The 17,717-nt window shown below is 47.6% G+C and overlaps 1 protein-coding gene across 1 annotated transcript; it reads left to right on the top strand.

The window, feature by feature from the left end:
* The first annotated feature begins 1,058 nt into the window (after positions 1 to 1,058).
* IMP3 (IMP U3 small nucleolar ribonucleoprotein 3) lies at positions 1,059 to 14,668 on the top strand. The gene is made up of 2 exons (XM_053391395.1): positions 1,059 to 1,185; positions 13,903 to 14,668. Exon 2 carries the CDS (start codon positions 13,911 to 13,913, stop codon positions 14,472 to 14,474), a length of 564 nt encoding a protein of 187 aa, XP_053247370.1. The 5' UTR covers positions 1,059 to 1,185; positions 13,903 to 13,910; the 3' UTR covers positions 14,475 to 14,668.
* Positions 14,669 to 17,717: the final 3,049 nt, after the last annotated feature.

Raw genomic sequence — 17,717 nt, forward strand, 5'->3', positions numbered from 1 at the left:
GAAGTGCTAAATCACAGTTTGCGCATGCGCAGAAGCGCCGAATCGCAACCCGCGTCTGCACAGACACGGGTTGCAAACACTGCGGGTTGCGAAAGTGCATCCCGCACGGATCGCGTTCGCAACCCGAGCGTCCACTGTATATAGAAATGAGCAAACCAGTGATAGTTCAGGGAGCAGGCTAGCAGGCGGGGCCCATGACTTACATCATAGGAGCCTGCACAACACTAAACACCCTTGCTGTATGTAGGTTTTATTTTATTGGTTTTTTATCTTATATTTTGGAAATGTACATCCGGTTTTGTTTTCCTTTAAATTTTTTGAGGGCTCCCAAGAGAGTGGGGCCCTAAGCTATATCTTGTTTAGTTTATACGTAAATCCGGCACTGGCCTGGGTGTTAGTGGAAGGCTGGGGGGGCACATCACATTCCTGCTGGGACAGTTTGTGCACCCTTGATCCCCTGCACCCTGAACTCAGCTGTCACCTAGTAGCTGTCCACATGAAACAGCAGCTACATTTCGTTTGGGCTTCCCTTTTGCAACCCCTTCCCTGAGACTGCACCCAACCCAAATAAATATGTCTAGGATACATTGCTTTTAAAATCTACTGCTTTCATTGGGGGGGGGGACTATTCTCTATTTGCTACTGTCGGAGAGTGAAATAGAGTCGCAAAGTGATTTCATGCTCTTTATTCAGCTCATAGTGGTGAGGAGGAATGAATGAATGTCCCCTCAAAGTATCTGCTTTATATACATTATTTACACAATGGGCTGCACATGATTGGCTAATTCCGGAATTCTACTGTAAGCCAATCAGGTTGTGGATTCACTTCTATCTGGAGCATGATTGGGTAGTTCCTGCCAACCAATCATACTGCTGCATTGTTCTAGGACCAATCAGACTGCTGCCTTTTGGATCCTATTGTTCTAGGACCAATCAGACTGCTGCCTTTTGGATCCTATTCAACTCAGTACATAACAGAGAGGAATGTTCCAAGGGAACCGGGAAGATGTGCAGTGCACATCTATATATTTATTATGTCTATGTTCAACAAGAAGAGGAAGTGGGCGGAGCTCAGGGACCGGAAAAGGAAGTTCCGCTGCCCTTTCTCCACGTTGTTGATTCTGGGGCTGGTTTCCCCAGGACTTTTGCAGAGCTTCGTTTTTGCTGCCTGTGAAGCCGCTGCAGGTCAGTTGATGGTTGGGGTGTTTCTTTGGGGGGCAAATATTTCTTTCCTCTGGCTTTCCTGTCTCCTTTGGTTATATTTGTTAGATCCAGCCCCCACTTAAAAAAAATAAAAAATTATTGAGTTTTCCACTTAAATCATATTCACATTTTGTTACATAATTCTATGACTTAATATATTACTCTGTAAGAGCACCGACCTCCTTCCCTCCCTCTTTCTGACTTCCACATAACTTTCCATATTCTTCGCATTTCTATAAGCACTTATTTGTTGTTGTTTAGTCGTGCCCGACTCTTTGTGACCCCCTGGACCAGAGCAGTTTGGTCAAACTCATGCTGGTAGCTTCAAGAACACTGTCCCACCATCTCGTCCTCTGTCGTCCCCTTCTCCTTGTGCCCTCCATCTTTCCCAACATCAGGGTCTTTTCCAGGGAGTCTTCTCTTCTCATGAGGTGGCCAAAGTCTTGGAGCCTCAGCTTCAGGATCTGTCCTTCCAGTGAGCACTCAGGGCTGATTTCCTTCAGAATGGAGAGGTTTGATCTTCTTGCAGTCCATGGGACTCTCCAGAGTCTCCTCCAGCACCATAATTCAAAAACATCAATTCTTCGGCGATCAGCCTTCTTGATGGTCCAGCTCTCACTTCCATACATCACTACTGGGAAAACCATAGCTTTTACTATACGGACCTTTGTTGGCAAGGTGATGTCTCTGCTTTTTAAGATGCTGTCCAGGTTTGTCATTGCTTTTCTCCCAAGAAGCAGGGGTCTTTTAATTTCGTGGCTGCTGTCACCATCTGCAGTGAGAGCACTTATTTACCCTTTGTCAAATTATAATACTTCACCTTATTATCGGTAAATCAGTTCCTTATATTTACCTTATAAACATTTCAATTCAAGCCTACAAACGTTTTCAAATGTTTACAGTTTTCTTTCATATAAAATATAAATTGGTTCCAGTCCTTTTGAAACAGTTCGTCGCGCTGATTCCGAGATCCAGCCCCCACTTTTCACATTGAAGAAATGCACGTAGTTTTGTTGCAAGGCGGTCAGCCTGTGGAACTCGCTGCCACAAGGCATAGTGACAACCGCGAAGTTGGATGGCTTTGAAAGGGGATTGGGCAAATACATGGAGGAGGGGGCTGTCGATGGTTGGAAGGCACGAGGGCTATATATTAGTTCCAAGGAATCGCATGTGGGGATAATGTTGACCTACTCTGTTCCTACTTGTATACATTGGCCTTTGGTCGGCCAATGTAAGACGAGGAAGCTGGCGTCTTTGCTTGATCCAGCTGGGCTCTTCTTCCTTGATCACATACCAAAGAGCTGTCTGTACTTTTCAATGAAATCAAGATATTTCGCTGAGCCTAGTTAATAATAATAATAATAATAATAATAATAATAATAATAATTTGTACCCCACCCCGTCCATCTGGCTGGGTTTCCCCAGCCACTCTGGGCGGCTTCCAACAGAGATTAAAAATACATTAAAACATCAATCATTAAAAATTGGCTGCCTTCAGATGTCTTCTGAAGTCAGATAGTTGTTTATCTCTTTGACATCTGGTGGGAGAGCGTTCCACAGGGTGGGCACCACTACTGAGAAGGCCCTCTGCCTGGTTCCCTGCAACTTCGCTTCTTGCAGGGAGGGAACTGCCAGAAGACCCTCAGAGCTGGACCCCAGTGCCCGGGCTGAATGATGGGGGTGGAGACACTCCTTCAGGTATAATGCTTATAATATTTGTAGTGGTAATACCCCATGAAAACTTTTTATGATCTTCCTTTGTGTGTCAGGTATAGAGATAGGGATATATAGCAAGAGCTAAAGAGACACGGTAAACAGTTTTAAAAAATACCTATTTTTGTTGCATCATATGGTATTACAGTGGTGCCTCGCAAGACGAACGCCTCGCAAAACGAAAAACTCACAAGACGAAAGAGTTTTCCGTTTTTGAGTCGTTCCGCAAGACGAATTTCCCTATGGGCTTGCTTCGCAAGAAGAAAGCCCATAGGGAAATCTCCGGGGACCTCTTTTAAATGCTGGCGGTGGGGAGCAAAGCCTTTCGCCCCCCTCCGGCCTTCAGAAGAGGTCCAGGAAGGCCGGCGGGGGCCGAAAGGCTTTGCTCCCCACCGCCAGCATTTTAAAAGCGGTCCGGGATAGCAGGGAAGCGCACTGCGCTTTCCCGCTATCCCGGACCGCTTTTAAAATGCTGGCCATCGGGAGCAAAGACTTTCGCCCACCGCCGGCCTTCAGAAGAGGTCCTGGACCTCTTCTGAAGGCCGGCGGGGGGCAAAAGTCTTTGCTCCCCCCCCCGCCTGCCTTCCCGGGACAGCGGAGACTTCTCCGCTGTCCCGGGGGCTTTTAAAATGCTGGCGGTCGGCAGCGAAGCCCTCCTGTCCCCGGAGCTTGCGGGGTGGGAGGTGGGGAGAAGGGCTTTTCTTCCCACCGCCAGCCTTCAGAACAGCCTTCTGAAGGCTGGCGGTGGAAAGAAAAGCCCTTGTCGTCCCCCCCCACCAGTCTTCAGAAGAGATCGGGGGACAGACTGTCCCCGGACCTGGTCTGAAGGCGGTTTCCATAGGAACGCATTGTTTGCTTTTCAGTGCATTCCTATGGGAAACCGTGCTTCGCAAGACGAAAAACTTGCAAGAAGAAAAAACTTGCGGAACGAATTAATTTCGTCTTGCGAGGCACCACTGTATATTAAAAGCCAGGTTTATGCCAGGGCGAGGTGTATGACCTCAGTTAATACTGTCAATATTTTCTGTGCAGTAGATTTCCAGCAGATGTTTGTGTCCCCTTACCTAATCCTTCTAAGTAGAGCAGCAATTGCAGCTGGGGTGTTTTCCATGGGCCCAGCCTTTACACTCCCATAAACTGACATAATGCTAATGATAATAATTTTATTATTTTTACCCCACCCGTGTGGGTTGCAGCAGCCACTCTGGCCAGTTGCCAACACTCCTAAAAACATAATAAAACATTCAACATTTAAAAACTTCCCTGAAAAGGGCTGCCTTCAGATGTCTTCTGAAGGTTGTATAGTTACTTATCTCCTTGTCATCTGATGGAAGGGTGTTCCACAACTTGCACACCTTGGCAGAAAGTATGCTATATATCCATTTAACTCTTCTATCCTGCCAATTAGCTGCATAGGATTATCTTCTCATCCGTTTCCCCCTTATTGCTAGTGGTGTTGTCAAATATTGGGCAGGGCACAATGCATGGTTTGGCAGGGTCTGCATTTTCCTTCTTGGGTCACAAGTTGTCTGGACCACATATTCTGCAAAGTCACTGGCTGAACTGCTTACTCCTCCTCCCCAACTTTCCCCCCCAACCTGGCCACAGTGATCCATGTGATGGTCACTTCCAGGCTTGACTACTGTAATTCACTCTACGTGGGGCTGCCCTTGAAGCTGTCCCAGAAACTCCAGCGGGTACAGAATGCTGCAGCAAGGCTCCTCACGGGGTCTCTGCCATGGGAGCATATTCACCCAGTGCTTTTCAAGCTGCACTGGCTCCCGGTGGAGTACAGGGTCAGATTTAAGGTGCTGGTTTTGACCTTTAAAGCCCTTCACGGCCTAGGACCCTCATACCTACGGGACCGCCTCTCCTGGTATGCCCCACGGAGGACCTTAAGGTCCATAAATAGCAACATCCTAGTGGTCCCGGGCCCTAAGGAAGTTAGATTAGCTTCAACCAGAGCCAGGGCCTTTTCAACACTGGCCCCGGCCTGGTGGAACGCTCTGCCTCATGAGACCAGGCCCTGCGGGATCTGATTTCTTTCCGCAGGGCCTGTAAGACAGAGTTGTTCCGCCTGGCCTTTGGCGTGGAGCCAATTTGATTCCCTCCCCCTCTTTCTTTCTCCTTTTTCCTTTCTCCTCCTGTGATGAGGCTGCATTTTAATGTTTCAATATTTTAATGTTGTATTTTAATCTTGTTTTTAAGTTGTATTCATTCAACTTGTATTTATTATTGCTTGTTAGCCACCCTGAGCCCAGCCTTGGTGGGGGAGGGCGGGGTATAAATAAAAATTATTATTATTATTATTATTATTTGAAACGAAGACTGCAGTCTTGGGGTATATCTGCTGACATTAATCCTGCATTCAGCCAGCTTCTTCTCTTCCCCCTTCTTGCCTTCTCCGTGGTCTCTTTTTGCTTATAGGATTTCACTGCCTTATACTTAGTACTCAGATAGATGGACCAATGGTATGACTGCCTGTACTGGGAGTCGCTCTCGAAGCAGGAATCTGCTGCTGTCAGAGATTGAACCTGGGATGCTCTGCATGCAAGACAGATTCTCTACCACTGAACCACACCTCTTCAGAACTACCTTATATTTTTAGTATCTGCATTGTGCGTGGGAAGCTTGCGATGCTTCCTAAGCGTTTAAGGACAATCGTGATGCTGATTATTTATTAAATTGTATACTGCCCTTTACCCGCAGGTCTCAGGGGGGTTACGACCTGTAATCACAATACAGTGGTACCTCGGGTTACATACGCTTCAGGTTACAGACTCTGCTAAGCCAGAAATAGTGCTTCAGGTTAAGAACTTTGCTTCAGGATAAGAACAGAAATCGTGCTCCAGCGGCGCGGCGGCAGCAGGAGGCCCCATTGGCTAAAGTGGTGCTTCAGGTTAAGAACAGTTTCAGGTTAAGTATGGACCTCTGGAACGAATTAAGTACTTAACCCGAGGTACCACTGTATAAAAACACAAGACACATAATAAAAATAAAAGCAAAAACAACCCAATAACCACCACCCCACCCCATTTTAAAAGGGCAGCCTGTGAAGAAATGGCCCGTTCTCGTGTTGCTAACCTCCGGACCTCTCGTGGAGGAGGCACATGAAGAAGGGCCTCAGAAGATGATCCTAGGGTTTGGGGAGGTTCATTTGGGAAGAGGTATTGTGGTCCTGGACGTGGGTGGCGCTGTGGGTTAAACCACAGAGCCTAGGACTTGCCGATCAGAAGGTCGGTGGTTCGACTCCCCGCGACGGGGTGAGCTCCCGTTGCTCAGTCCCTGCTCCTGCCAACCTATCAGTTCGAAAGCACGCCAAAGTGCAAGTAGATAAATAGGTACCGCTCCAGCGGGAAGGTAAACGGTGTTTTGGTGCCCTGCTCTGGTTCGCCAGAAGTGGCTTAGTCATGCTGGCCACATGACCCGGAAGCTGTACGCCGGCTCCCTCGGCCAATAAAGCAAGATGAGCGCTGCAACCCCAGAGTCGTACGTGACTGGACCTAATGGTCAGGGGTCCCTTTACCTTTACTATTGTGGTCCTGAGCCGTGTAAGGTTTTATTGGTCTAAATCAGCACTTTGAATTGGGCCCGGAACCTAACTGGTTTATAATTGATTATCATGTGTTTAACTAAGCCTCTCTCTGACCTGTCAGGAGTAAGCATGGACCAATGGTACCAAATAGTATTGAAGGCTGAAGCCTTATCCTTGCCAGGGAATCGTTTGCCTGCGTCCCCAGGGCCGAAGAGAGAGCAAAAAGCACCAGGAAAGATTCTTCTTTGGAGAAAAAAGTTTTATTGAAATCTGTGCACAGAGGTGGCCAGTGGGATCGTTCCCAAAAGACTGGCCCATAGATACAAATAAACAAGCATCTTTATACCTGAGAGTCTGCCCATCTCTTCCCACCTCTTCAAATTCTCCAATCAGCTGGCAAGGTTAAGCTTATTTCCTTATATGGCATATGGCTACTCTGCTAGCTAAGCCCCCCTCCTTCCCTTGTTTGTGTGTTCCTCTCTTGCGTTACTGCAGCAAAGAGCATGCGCAGAGAGCAGTTCCTGGTGTGCAGAGCTCAAGCAATTGCAAAGAGGAAGTAGCTCCCAGCTTGCAATTGCGGTTTTTTGCTAGCTGCTTAACCACAACTGCAGAAGTTAGCTTAGGTGCAGATAGTATTGAGATTAACCCTTTCAATTCCCTCCTCTTCTTTTGGACAACCTATCTCCTAGGTTCGTCCTGGTCTCTTGGGTTTATAATCCTGGGGGAGAACAATAAGGGCCATGATATTTTATTTTTTTGCATCACACCTTGTAAGCATTGCACCAAGCAGGGTATACAGAGGCAAAGAAGCAAAAGGATTAATAGCGGCCCTGCTAATAATACCACAATATGCCTGAGCCAACTGCCATGAGGCAGCCAGAAATATAACCAACCCCATAGATCACCTCCTGTAGTTTTCAGCAGGTTCCTGGCTATCATTGTTTCCATGTGATCAATGGTGGCTGAAATGCTGACATTATTATCTGGGACATATCTATTTTATTGCTGAAGGGCCCACTGATACTCGTGCTCTATCAGCTGCCTTGCTTCTTGGGAGGTTGTGTCCCACCTCTCTGAGGAGGAGCCTATTATCTTAACCAATTTTCCCACCTGTCCTTGTGGATGCTTAATACTCTCATGATTTCTTCCCAACACACTGTATCCGAAAGGGGCTTCTCCCTCTACATATATTAACATATACCCACAGGAATATATATCCACCCTTGCAGAGGCCTGACACACGGCTGGCCCCAATATCAAAAGTCCTGGCGGTGCCTTAAAATTTGCTGGGAAAAAAGTCTCTACGTTGGGGACGCTGCCCGCGGGCGTCCCTCCCATCCACTTGTCCAGCAGGGCGCTCTTCTGGAGATGGTTAGCTTCAGAGGATCATCAGGATTTGGTGTAACTGTCCAATCTAAAATAGCCTTCTTCACTTAAGTGTGGTGGACCCAAGGGGTGAGGTCAGGAACTTTAACAGCAGTGGGCCTGGGTCCACCTGTTAAGAAAGAGAAAAAATCTCGGGAGAATTACTGCACATAATTATCAAACTGCACATTTTGACTAGCATGGGGGGTTATTGCAAAACTGAGTGGACAAAGGCTGGTCCATTGTCAGATCCTATTGACCTAGGTAGTCCATAGCGGGGAATGATCTTCTATAACAGGCACCTGGTTACCTCGGACGCCCCCTCAGTTCTGGTAGGCCAAGCTTCAACCCATCCTGTATACGTGCAGACCACCACAAGCAGGTAGCGGTATAGTCCACAGCGGGGCAATTCAGTGAAATCCACAACAAGGTCTTCCATGGGTGCAGTTCCACTATGCTGAATCCCCGGGGGAGCCAAGGGTCCGGTTCTGGGATTATTCTTTTGACATAGCGGGCACTTCCTGGAAATCTGGGCTGCCAGTTGATAAAGGTGGGCTATGTAGAAGCACTGCTTCAGCTGTCTGGTTGTGGCATCTGGTCCCATGTGGGTGGACTCATGGTATCTCTGAGTAATCTGCCGAGAAAGGGACTCTGGAATCCATATTCTGTCATCATGAGTAAGGTACCATCCTTCTTTGGACATGGTCAGCCCCTGGGCATCTGCAGTGTCCCTCTCCTTTTGGTGTATATTGGCTTATCAGCGGTGTTCAAGATCCTTCCAGGGACCAGTGCTCCAATAACTGACGCGGGAGCTGGTTCCCGGGCTGCTTCCTTGGCCACTCTGTCTGCTAGTCGGTTTCCTCTGGCCACTTCTCCTAGTCCAGTTTTGTGTCCATAACAATGGATAACTGCCACTGCCTTGGGCTCCCATACAGCATCCAGAAGGTTCAATAAGGCTTGTGGGTGGGCCACCTGGTTTCCTCTGGAGGTAAGCAAACCTCTTTCCTTCCATAAGGCTCCATGGGCATGTAAAGTCAGAAAGGCATACTTAGAGTATAAATGTTTATCTTCTGTCCCTTTGCTAGGGTCAGGGCTCTGGTGAGCGCTGTTATTTATGCCAGCCGGGCCGACGTTCCAGGCGGGAGTGGCTGCACTTCGATCACTTGGTCTTCCAAGGCTACCACTGCATAGCCTGCTTTTCGTTGTCCAGCCTCAACAAAGCTGCTTCCATCCACAAACCATGAAGGCCAGTGGGGGTTTGCTTCATCTTTGAGGTCAGGCCTGCTAAAATATTCTTCATCCATTACTTCAATGCAATCGTGCATCTGCTCCTCACCTTCTCCTACTGGCAACAGGGTAGCTGGGTTGAGGGCGGTGGTAACCTGAAACTTCAAACGCGGATGCAGCAGTAACATCTGGCACTTTCTCATCTTCGCTTGGGAGAGAAAATAGGTACCCTTCATGTCAAGCAGAGCTGGGACTGCATGCGGGGTCACACAAACAGTGTCTTGGCCAAAAATAAATTTGTCTGCTTTGTTCAGTAGGGTGGCTACTGCCACAACTGCTCTCATGCATGGCGGTAAGCCTTGTTCTGTAGGCGTCAGGCGCTCAGATAGGTATGCCACTGGCTGTTGCCAGCTTCCCAATTTTTGGCACAAAACCCCTTTCGCTGTCCCTTGGTCCTCATCCACGAATAGAGTAAAGGGTTTCTCAGGGTTTGGGATGCCAAGCGCTGGGGCTTGCTGTAGTGCCCTCTTCAAATCCACGAAGGCTTGCTGTTGTTCTGTGCCTCAAACAAAGGGGTCTCTCTCAGTTCCTCTGGTTGACTCATGTAGAGGCTTGGCAATGATGCTGTAATTAAATATCCATATCCTACAAAATCCTGCAGACCCCAGAAAGCCACGGAGTTCTTTGGTTCTGGTATCAGGATAATAGCCTGCTTCCTTTCTTCACTGGTAACAAAAGGGTGTTCCACTATGATTGGCATTGCCTCAAGATCCTATGTTGGAGCAGTCGCTCTAGATGCACCCACACTCCTTCAGTCACCCTTCGTGGGATGGGATACTTATTTACTGCAACAGGATTGACAAATGGCTTGGGCTTCACGATTATTGGTGGGATATTCTTTGCCATTCCTAGGGGGTTCACTTGTTCCAGAATACTGGCGGGGATGGGTCCCTCCTCTTCTTTTACCATCATGAGGCGCCAGTACTCCCTCAGGGGTGCCTCCACAACCAGTTCCCCAAGTGACATAATGGACATTGTGGCTTCTCCCGATGGCTTTAAAAATAATTTGGGCTTGCAACTTTACCAACAAATCTCTTCCTAATAATAGAATAGGGCATTCTCTCTTCCAGTGCCCTTCCTGTCGGCAGATGGCGCACTGATTCCTCCCCAGACGGCTTCGCCCTCCTCCCCGGGCACTTCCTCTTTCCTGAGGGGTGGGTGTGGTAGCCTGTAATGCCGTCAACTTCCTTGTTTGATACTTCTCCTTTTTTCTCTGGGCCTCCTCATCTCTCTAATTGTAAGTGGTTTGAGCTATTTCCAACATCTATTCCAGCCCATGGCCGATGAACCTCTTATGCTTCTGGATTTTTTTCTTTTGGCGAATATTGGACGCTGCCTGAGCTACAAAGGCAGCCTTTATAATGGGGCGTTGGCAATATCATCTGGGTTCTCCTCAAAGGTAGGGTTCTAATTTCTCCAATTGCACACATCAGCACTTGAAAAAGGCACATGTTGGACTGTATAAGTGCATGGTGGTGCTTCCCCACCCTGTCCTGGGGGGCTGGTGGGTCATACACTCTGCATAGAGGCATCATTGCAGTCCCACCCTTTTTCTGTGCCTTATGGGACTTATGGAGGGACGCCCTGGTTGCTGCTTCTATCCATTCCTTCTGCCATTTCTTCCCTTGTGTTGGGGAACCTCCTGCTGCTGCCAACAAATGGGAACTAACATCCACTTCTTTCGCATAGGGTTGTACATACTGTTGCAATCTCAATGTCTGATACTGTGTCCACATTTTTCCTTTCTTTGCTAACTCAATTAGTCCCTTCATAAACTCCTCATCATCCTCTTCCTCTTTGCTCTCTAATTCATCAACCTTGGAGGGTTCAGGCTGAGGGCCGGCTCCTCCCTGGTCCTGGGGCCCTGGGCCTCGGGGATTCGCTAGAGGGGCAGTTGGTGGAGCATAGGGTGGCGGCGGTTTAATGACTTCCCCCTCTTCTCCTTCCGGTTCTGGTATCACCGGGGGGGCCTTTCTGACTTCCCTGCCGGTCGGACTGCACATATTGTATTTTGTGGGGCGTCGCCTCGGCAGGCTTTCAGCCACGGTGGATTCTTTTCTACATTGGTTTTCCAGGTAGAAATATAAGGGATCTGGTCTGGGTGGACGTTCAAGATATTTTGATATAGTGGGTTGATTAGTTGCAAATTAAATCTGCCCTCCGAGGGCCAATTAGTTCCTTGGGTGGGCCAATCAACCTCACATAATGTCCTCATCCTCTCTCTTCTCAATTTGAACCCAATCATCATGCTTCGTAGCTGCTTTCCAGTTGGTTAAAAAGCATTTCAGAGGACTACGTTAGCTTGCCCCAGACCCCTTTTTTTTTTTCAGATACTCCGCTCCTAACCGGGCTTAAGATCCTTTCACACACCAACCACTACAGGCTGTGACTTGGCGAACTCTCGTTGCCAAGAAATGCACAGCCCTGCAATCGCTCGGCCAAGGGGACGCTAAGCCCCGGCCCACACTTGACAATTCAGCCACTGGAGTATCTGACATGCAACATACAAAACACACCCCAATATAATTCCAACATGCAACACACAAAACACACCAAAATAATTCCAACATGCAACACACAAAACACACCAAAATAATTTTCCCTCTGTTTCCCCTTTCCCCAACCTTACTGGCGGCACTCTACTGCCACCTCTGTTTCCCCTTTTCCCTTTTCCCGTCCCTGTCTGGCGGGGCGGCACCTTATTGCCACGGCCAGTTCCCTTGTTCCTTTTCTGGCGGCACTCTACTGCTCACAGCCAGACCCTTTATCCCTTTTCTGGCGGCACTCCACTGCTCACAGCCAGGTGAAGCTGTCCAGGCTTCCTACCACGCCCTTTCCCTTAGGGTTACCTGTTCCGCTGCGGACCCCTCCTTCGGCCGTCCTCTTTTCTCCCTCGACCAGGTGTCTCACTCCGGAGCGGTGTGGCCGGCTCCCCCCACGAACAGGCAGGGGTGCGCACTTGGAGCCGCGAACGCCGGTCCGGGGCTGTTCACCGAGGTCGGGCCTGGCCCTCCCCGGCCCCCTGGGGTGGGGCGTTTCCCGGCCAACGCACCAAAATGAAGGCTGAAGCCTTATCCTTGCCAGGGAATCGTTTGCCTGCGTCCCCAGGGCCGAAGAGAGAGCAAAAAGCACCAGGAAAGATTCTTCTTTGGAGAAAAAAGTTTTATTGAAATCTGTGCACAGAGGTGGCCAGTGGGATCGTTCCCAAAAGACTGGCCCATAGATACAAATAAACAAGCATCTTTATACCTGAGAGTCTGCCCATCTCTTCCCACCTCTTCAAATTCTCCAATCAGCTGGCAAGGTTAAGCTTATTTCCTTATATGGCATATGGCTACTCTGCTAGCTAAGCCCCCCTCCTTCCCTTGTTTGTGTGTTCCTCTCTTGCGTTACTGCAGCAAAGAGCATGCGCAGAGAGCAGTTCCTGGTTTGCAGAGCTCAAGCAATTGCAAAGAGGAAGTAGCTCCCAGCTTGCAATTGCGGTTTTTTGCTAGCTGCTTAACCACAACTGCAGAAGTTAGCTTAGGTGCAGATAGTATTGAGATTAACCCTTTCAGTATGGGAAACAGCCCTACTAGAAAAATTAACCAATAAACTGAAACTGACACGGGGACAAACAGAAGAAGACACCTTTACCCCGGTATGGCTCCCCTTTATCAAGTACACAGCCCAACAAGACAACGACAATAATCCACCAACAGCATACGGATCAATATGGTTAACCTGATCCAAAACACACACACACACCCCACTCACGCATGAAAACGAAGACCACCACAGCCAACCACAAATGAATAACCTCACCCTAGGCCAACCCCAACCTCTCTCACCACCAAAGGAACACAAGTGAACAGCAAAGAACCTGCACAAGCAACATTGACACCAAACCCTACATATCGTAAGTAAAATAGAAACATCGCCACCTGACTCCCCCCATCTTCCCCACCCCACCTCTTTCCCCCTTTTCTTCCTAATGTCCCAAATGAAACTGATTTGTAAAAATGTTACATGGGGAAAATAATAATAATAATAATAATAATAATAATAATAATAATTTTATTTATACCCCGCCCTCCCCAGCCAAGACCGGGCTCAGGGCGGCTAACAAGCAATAATAAAAACAAGTTGATTAAAATACAATTTAAAAGATTAAGGTACAACATTAAAAGATTAGGGTGCAATCTCTTCATAGGAGGAGAAAGGAGAAAGAAAGAGAGGGAGGGAATCAAATTGGCTCCAAGCCAAAGGCCAGGCGGAACAACTCTGTCTTACAGGCCCTGCGGAAAGAAATCAGATCCTGCAGGGCCCTGGTCTCATGAGACAGAGCATTCCACCAGGCGGGAGCCAGTGTTGAAAAGGCCCTGGCTCTGGTTGAGGCTAATCTGACTTCCTTAGGGCCCGGGACCTCTAGGGTGTTGCTATTTATGGACCTTAAGGCTCTCCGTGGGGCATACCAGGAGAGGCGGTCCCATAGGTACGAGGGTCCTAGGCCGTGAAGGGCTTTAAAGGTCAAAACCAGCACCTTAAATCTGACCCTGTACTCCACCGGGAGCCAGTGCAGCTGGAAAAGCACTGGGTGAATGTGCTCCCATGGCAGAGACCCCGTGAGGAGCCTCGCTGCAGCATTCTGCACCCGCTGGAGTTTCTGGGACAGCTTCAAGGGCAGCCCCGCGTAGAGCGAATTACAGTAGTCAAGATATACAAGAGAGAGACATTGCACACACTTTTGTAAATCAAGAAAACCTTTAATAATAATAATATATAAAACTAAGCTTCTATCTCTGGCTGTTTACGTCTAGGAGGAAAGATGGTGCGCAAGTTGAAGTTCCACGAGCAGAAGCTCCTCAAAAAGCTGGACCTGGTGAACTGGGAGGCTGCCTCCGGGAACCTTGCTGAGCTGCGAGTGCTCCGTCGCTTCCGCTTGCAGCGCAGGGAGGACTACACCCGCTACAACCAGCTGAGCCGCGCGGTTCGGGAGCTGGCCCGCCGCATCCGGGACCTCGGCGAAGCGCCGGAGTCGGCAGCTTTCCGGGCTCGGAGCACTGCCGCTCTACTAGAGAAGCTGTATGCCATGGGTTTGGTGGCCTCCAAAAGCTCCCTGGAGCTGTGCGACCGCGTCTCGGCCTCCTCCTTCTGCCGCCGCCGCCTGCCTTGCCTGCTCCTGAAGCTCCGTATGGCCCAGAACCTGAAATCAGCTGTCACCTTTGTGGAGCAGGGCCACGTGAGGGTTGGGCCCGAGGTCGTGACGGACCCAGCCTTCTTGGTGACTCGGGCGATGGAGGACTTCATCACCTGGACCGACTCCTCGCGCATCCGCCAGCATGTACTCAACTACAACCAGGAACGGGATGATTTTGATTTGGCTTGCTAATTATATATATATATATTTTAAAGTGGGGGCACCTTTTCCCAATTTGTTAACCTGACTTACCGTATTTTTCGCTCTGTAAAACGCACCCGACCATAAGATGCTACTAGTTTTTAGAGGAGGAAAACAGGAAAAAAATATTCTGAATCAAATGTTGTATGAACTACCGTATTTAATAAACAACCGGTATATCAGAATCATATTACAGCCATATAAAGTGAACAGCAGTCAACAGTGGCATTAAGAACCATCATCACTGTCATTAACAAATGAAGAGAGACTTTAAGGTTTGAGTACTCTTCTAGTCTTCTGTGATCCCCAAGAACTCATCACTGCTAGAGTCAGAATTTATGAAGCTCAGTTGCTCACGATCACTGACATCACTTTCTTCGCTATCTTGATGTAAAATACCATCTTCGCGTGCAAGCCTCCTTTTCCAGCCTCCTCCTCTCCATCCCTTTCACCCAAACTCCTCAGGTGACGTCTGCAATTTCTCCCCTTCACAGAGCCAGTGTGGTGTAGTGGTTAAGAGCAGTAGTCTCGTAATCTGGGGAACCGGGTTCGCGTCTCCGCTCCTCCACATACAGCTGCTGGGTGACCTTGGGCCAGTCACACTTCTCTGAAGTCTCTCAGCCCCACTCACCTCACAGAGTGTTTGTTGTGGGGGAGGAAGGGAAAGGAGAATGTTAGCCGCTTTGAGACTCCTGAAGGGGAGTGAAAGGCGGGATATGAAATCCAAACTCTTCTTCTTCTTCCTCCCTCTCCTTTGCCCTCTACCATGACTCTCTACTCACGGCAACCTACGGTACCTCCTCTCCCTTCACCCAGCTTCTTGGTCCCCCTCCTCTCCATCCTCTTCCTGCCCTCTCTCAGTGAACAGCCTGCCCGCTGCTCCAAAGCTTGGGGGGAAAGGGCAGGCTGCTGGCAGAGCAGCACCCCCACCCCCATTCAGCAGCCCAGCAGCGCAGGGCATGGGCACACAGCCTGCCCACTGCTCCAAAGCTTCCCAGGGCCGCAGGGGGAAGCCAAGGCTGCCGGCAGAGCAACGCGGCTCCCCACCACCACCAAAGAGCAGCCCAAGAGCGTGCCGCACTCCGGCAATTTGGCTCCAGGGACCACACATTCGCTCCATAAGATGCACAGACATTTCCCCTTACTTTTTAAGAGGAAAAAAATGCGTCTTATGGAGCGAAAAATACAGTACTTATTAAATTTGTTTTTTAAAAAAATATATATTTATTGAAATTTTCAAAAAATAAAAAAGAAAGACAAAGAAGAGAGAGAAAAAAGAAAAAGAAAAAACAACAATTGAAAAAGTTTACATTACTTACTTTCCATAACCAATTTCCTTGACTTCCCCACACCTGCCCTTCTTGTATTCCAATTCCAATTTTTAGCTCAGCAAATTCTTGTCCCCACACTTTACCTTATTTTCTCTAATTCATTTTAATTAACCAATTTTAACTTATAAACCTCAATCTTTATATATCAGTACTTATTCTTAAAATACTTTTCCTAAATTCGCCCTATCAATTTAATTAACCCATTTTAACTTAAAAACCTCAATCTTTATACGTCAACACCTATTCTTAACAATCTTATTCTAAGGTCGGCCCCAGATCCCTTCCCCAAAATCCCCATTTTTATGTTAGTGGCTAAAAATACGGTACTTATTAAATTTGTACGCTGCCCTTCATCCGAAGATCACAGGGCGGTCTATAACATAAGAATGCCAAATTCATACAGAATAAAACAAAAGCATCCATCTCTTGTGCGATCCTTGTGGACCACACGGGTAGGTAGGCCTGGAATGCTTAGCCCAGATAATCTCCAAGGGCCCCAACATTTCCCCCACTTGGCAGTTAATGTCCTGATTAATGTGGATACTCTTGATATTTTGGAGGGTAACTGTTTAACCGCTGCTTACAATAGTGACTCTGCTGTCTGGGTTGTGTGTGTAGATCCTAACGATGCCTGTATCTTATATTCATTTTTTTAAATAATATCATTTTGTCCAACATTAATCTAAGTAAGATAAAAACATGACATAAACAAAAAAAAAAAAGAAAGGGAGGTAAGTAAAAAGAGACAGAAAAGCGTTTCAAGAGGAAATAAAAAAGATAGTGTTCAGAGATTAAAGAACTTCCAATTCTTCATCTGTCTGCTATATATAAACAATGTGGCTGGGGAAGCCCAGCCAGATGGGCGGGGTATAAATAATAAATTCTTATTAATCACTTCATACATGCCAATGTAACACCTAACAAAGCCACTTTCTATAAACATTATCTTCCATCCCCAAATCCAAATGTCATTATTTCATTTTTTCATCACTTCATTTTCTTATATTCTTTTATATTCCGATGGCAAAGGCTGAACTGCAATGGCACCTTCTCTTTACTTTAGGAAAAAACAAAATGACAGGCTTGGGACTTGGATAACACAGAGAGAGAGAGACAGTCTCCACCAGAGGGAGGTGGTGGACTAAAAGTTGTCGGCGGATGCTTGGGAAAGCAAATGCACTGGCTGGCAAAACAACACTCCATAAAAATACTCTATATCAAACATTCTCTGTGTCATAGATGTCTTACAGGAGCACACCAGAAGTTAAATAACGGATTTTATTTGACTGCTCCCTAGCAAACAACCCCAAATCTTGATCCATCTTTAATTAAAAAGCCAACAACCAGTATCATTCACTTCTGATCGCGGACTGGATGGCTGCCCACAAGTAATCCACACAGCTATTCTTTTCAAGAAGCTCCCCCCTCCCCTGGCACCTCGGCAAAATAATTTCCTCTCTGTCTCTATGGTAACACGTTCCTTGATAGTACAGCAGAAGTCATTCTGCCGCTGAATTTCTTGGCTGGTACCTCAGTCTTTGAATCAATGCTTAGTGTTTTTTGCATTTCTCTCTCACTGCTCTGCTCTGCTGGCCCCAGTTGCGAGGAAGAAAACTCCCCCCCCCCTCAATATTTCTCACTTTGACAGTAGCTTTGCCACCATAATGTGTTTTGAGATGACTTGGGGGGAGCGAGATTAGCGTTCTGTGTGTTTCACTGTCACTTAATATGTTTAGAACTTTTACCGTCTTTTTGTAAAATTGACCTTGGCTTTTGCCAGGTTGAAAACAGAACCATGCACCTATCAATTGCTTCTGAAAACAACAACAACAACAATTTTATTTATACCCTGCCCTTCCCGGTTCAGAAAACTGGGCTCAGGGCGGCTCACAACAAATTTAAA

This window comes from Podarcis raffonei, chromosome 1 (genome assembly GCF_027172205.1).
Source record: "Podarcis raffonei isolate rPodRaf1 chromosome 1, rPodRaf1.pri, whole genome shotgun sequence".
Classification (NCBI taxonomy): domain Eukaryota; kingdom Metazoa; phylum Chordata; class Lepidosauria; order Squamata; family Lacertidae; genus Podarcis; species Podarcis raffonei.